Source organism: Palaemon carinicauda, chromosome 19 (assembly GCF_036898095.1).
Source record: "Palaemon carinicauda isolate YSFRI2023 chromosome 19, ASM3689809v2, whole genome shotgun sequence".
In the NCBI taxonomy this organism is placed as follows: domain Eukaryota; kingdom Metazoa; phylum Arthropoda; class Malacostraca; order Decapoda; family Palaemonidae; genus Palaemon; species Palaemon carinicauda.
The window spans coordinates 76,832,152-76,834,803 of record NC_090743.1 but is presented as its reverse complement, the minus strand read 5'-3'; the positions used below and the strand labels follow the sequence as shown (position 1 = coordinate 76,834,803).

The window sequence follows — 2,652 nt, the reverse complement described above, 5'->3', positions numbered from 1 at the left end:
GGAGTATGAATTGAAGGAGGAGGAAGAGGAAGGAAAGAAATGAGTATGAAGTGGAGTTGGAGGAGGCGGAAGAAGATAAGGAGTATGAATTGGAGGAGGAGGAAGAGAAAGAAAAGAAGGAGTATGAGGTGGGAGTTGGAGGAGAAGGCGTATGAATTGGAGGAGGAGAAAGAGAAAAAAGTGGAGTTGAAGGAAGAAATGGAGAGTAGATGAACTTCCTGGAAACCTAGATCTAGTAATGGACATGGGGACCGGTTGCGTTGTCTTGGGTCAGATGACGTCGTTATTGGGGGAAAATTGGTGCGTTCTGTTGCGAATTATGGCGTCTGGTTTACACCATTTGCAAAAGTCAGTTTTTTATCATTAGATCAATTCCGTATTTATTGGGACAGGTTGCGTCTTATGATATAGATTATTTAGTTATATATATTGGTTGTGTCACTGTGGGGACCGGTTACAAAGTTCTGGGGTCATGCTGAGTAGTTAGGAGGATCAGATGTGTCGTTATGCCCGTCTTTTACGTCGCAATGGGGACGTTCTACATCGAAATAGCCATAAGTTGCGTTTGCTATGCCCGTCTTTTACGTCGCAATGGGACTTTCTGCATCGCCATGGGGATAAGTTGCATTGTTGTGCCTGTCTTTTGCGTCGCAATGGGGACGTTCTTGATCACAATGGGGATAAGTTGCGTCGCTATGCCCGTCTTTTACGTCGCAATGGGGACGTTCTACATCGAAATAGCCATAAGTTGCGTTGCTATGCCCGTCTTTTACGTCGCAATGGGGACGTTCTACATCGAAATAGCCATAAGTTGCGTTGCTATGCCCGTCTTTTACGTCGCAATGGGACGTTCTACATCGAAATAGCCATAAGTTGCGTTGCTATGCCCGTCTTTTACGTCGCAATGGGGACCGTTCTACATCGAAATAGCCATAAGTTGCGTTGCTATGCCCGTCTTTTACGTCGCAATGGGGACGTTCTACATCGAAATAGCCATAAGTTGCGTCGCTATGCCCGTCTTTTACGTCGCAATGGGGACGTTCTGCATCGCAATGGGGATAAGTTGCATCGTTGTGCCCGTCTTTTGCGTCGCATGGGGACGTCCTAGATCGCAATGGAGATAAGTTGCGTCGTTTCCCGTCCTTTATGTCGCGAATGGGGACGTTCTAGATTGCAATGGGGATAGGTTGCGTCGCTATACCCGACGTAAACGCAGTGGGGACGTTCTAGATCGCAATGGGGAGAAGTTGCATCGTTATGCTCGTCTTTTTACGTCGCAATAGTGACGTTCTACATCGTAATGGGGATAAGTTGCGTCGTTATATCCATCTCTTGCGTCTTAATAGGGACAGGCTACGTCGTAATGGCGATAGGTTGCGTTCTTATGCCTATCTTTTGCGTCGCAATTGGGACAGACTGTGCCACGACGAGAATAGGCTGTATCGATATGGGGACATTCTGCGTCACTAAGGGGACAGGTTGCGTCATCTTTTAAGAAAAAAAAATACAGAGGTTTATACCAACCAATAAATAATAGACTACAAGCGTCAATTGCATTAATAAGCAGACGAAGAACATTACTAATAAAGAGAAAATTAATTATCCATATCAAGCTCAAATGGATTTTCAGAACGTTCAACTTAGAAAGGAAGATATGGAAGGTAAAATTTGATTCCATAGAAATATTTATTTATTTTACACAGTGATTTTTAATGCCTTTATTGTTATTGGTTATTTTAACCAATCTCGAACTGACAAGCGATATCAAAATCCTTCTGATCACCAGAGCTCTTTGTAGAAATTGAAAAAGCATATAATCAATTTCTACTGTTAAATAACTGATTTTTTGGGGGGAACTATTAACGATGAGAAAGCCAATAATGAAACTAGAGTACCAATAATATTTCTGTCTCATGCTCTCAGACGAAAATTTATCAAATTCTCTTAAAAAAAATAAAATAAAATGAAAACAGCATTTAGGTTAATTTCTACTATTAATTTTTTTTTTTTTTTTTTACTTTTTACGATGAAAAATCCAACAACAAAACTACAGTACTAATGAGTTTACCCAATCTCAAATTGACAGACGGAAAGAAAATCATTCTGATCTCAACAACTCTTTAGATCAAAAGACATTTTGGCTGCGGGCGCATTCTGGTATTTTGTCTGTAAACTAGAATTCCCCAGTGAGGAGGAAGCCCTCGGCTGATCTATCCAGTGTGTCGATGTACCATGTGGCCATTACCTTAAATGCTGCTGCTTTTTTACCTTAGATTACCTTAAAACCATTTCCAATTTCCTTAAATTTTAAGCTAAAACCAAAATTACCTTAAATTACCTTAATACTTTTTCAATTTCCTTAAATTTCATGCTAGTAAAACCAAATTACCTTAAAGCCTTTTCCAATTTCATTGAATTTTAAGATAGTAAAACCTAAATTACCTTAGATTAACTTAAAACCTTTTCCAATTTCCTTAAATTTTAAGTAATAAGACCAAAATTACCATAGATTACCTTAAAACCTTTTCAATTTCCTTAAATTTTAAGCTAATAAGACCAAAATTACCATAGATTACCTTAAAACCTTTTCCAATTTCCTTAAATTTAAGCTAATAAGACCAAAATTACCTTAGATTACCTTAAAACCTTTTC

The 2,652-nt window shown here is 39.1% G+C and overlaps 2 protein-coding genes across 6 annotated transcripts in view; both read right to left on the bottom strand.

Moving 5' to 3' along the window:
- LOC137659080 (uncharacterized) overlaps positions 1 to 474 on the bottom strand; it is a 1,637-nt gene extending 1,163 nt beyond the window's left edge. The window contains exon 1 of the mRNA XM_068394166.1: positions 443 to 474. Within this exon, the coding sequence (XP_068250267.1) occupies positions 443 to 474 (32 nt within the window). The remainder of the gene's footprint in view (positions 1 to 442) is intronic.
- The window catches only part of LOC137658688 (glutathione S-transferase 1-like), a 459,350-nt gene that overhangs the window by 259,166 nt on the left and 197,532 nt on the right, over positions 1 to 2,652 (bottom strand). The gene's annotated exons all lie outside the window — the stretch shown is intronic.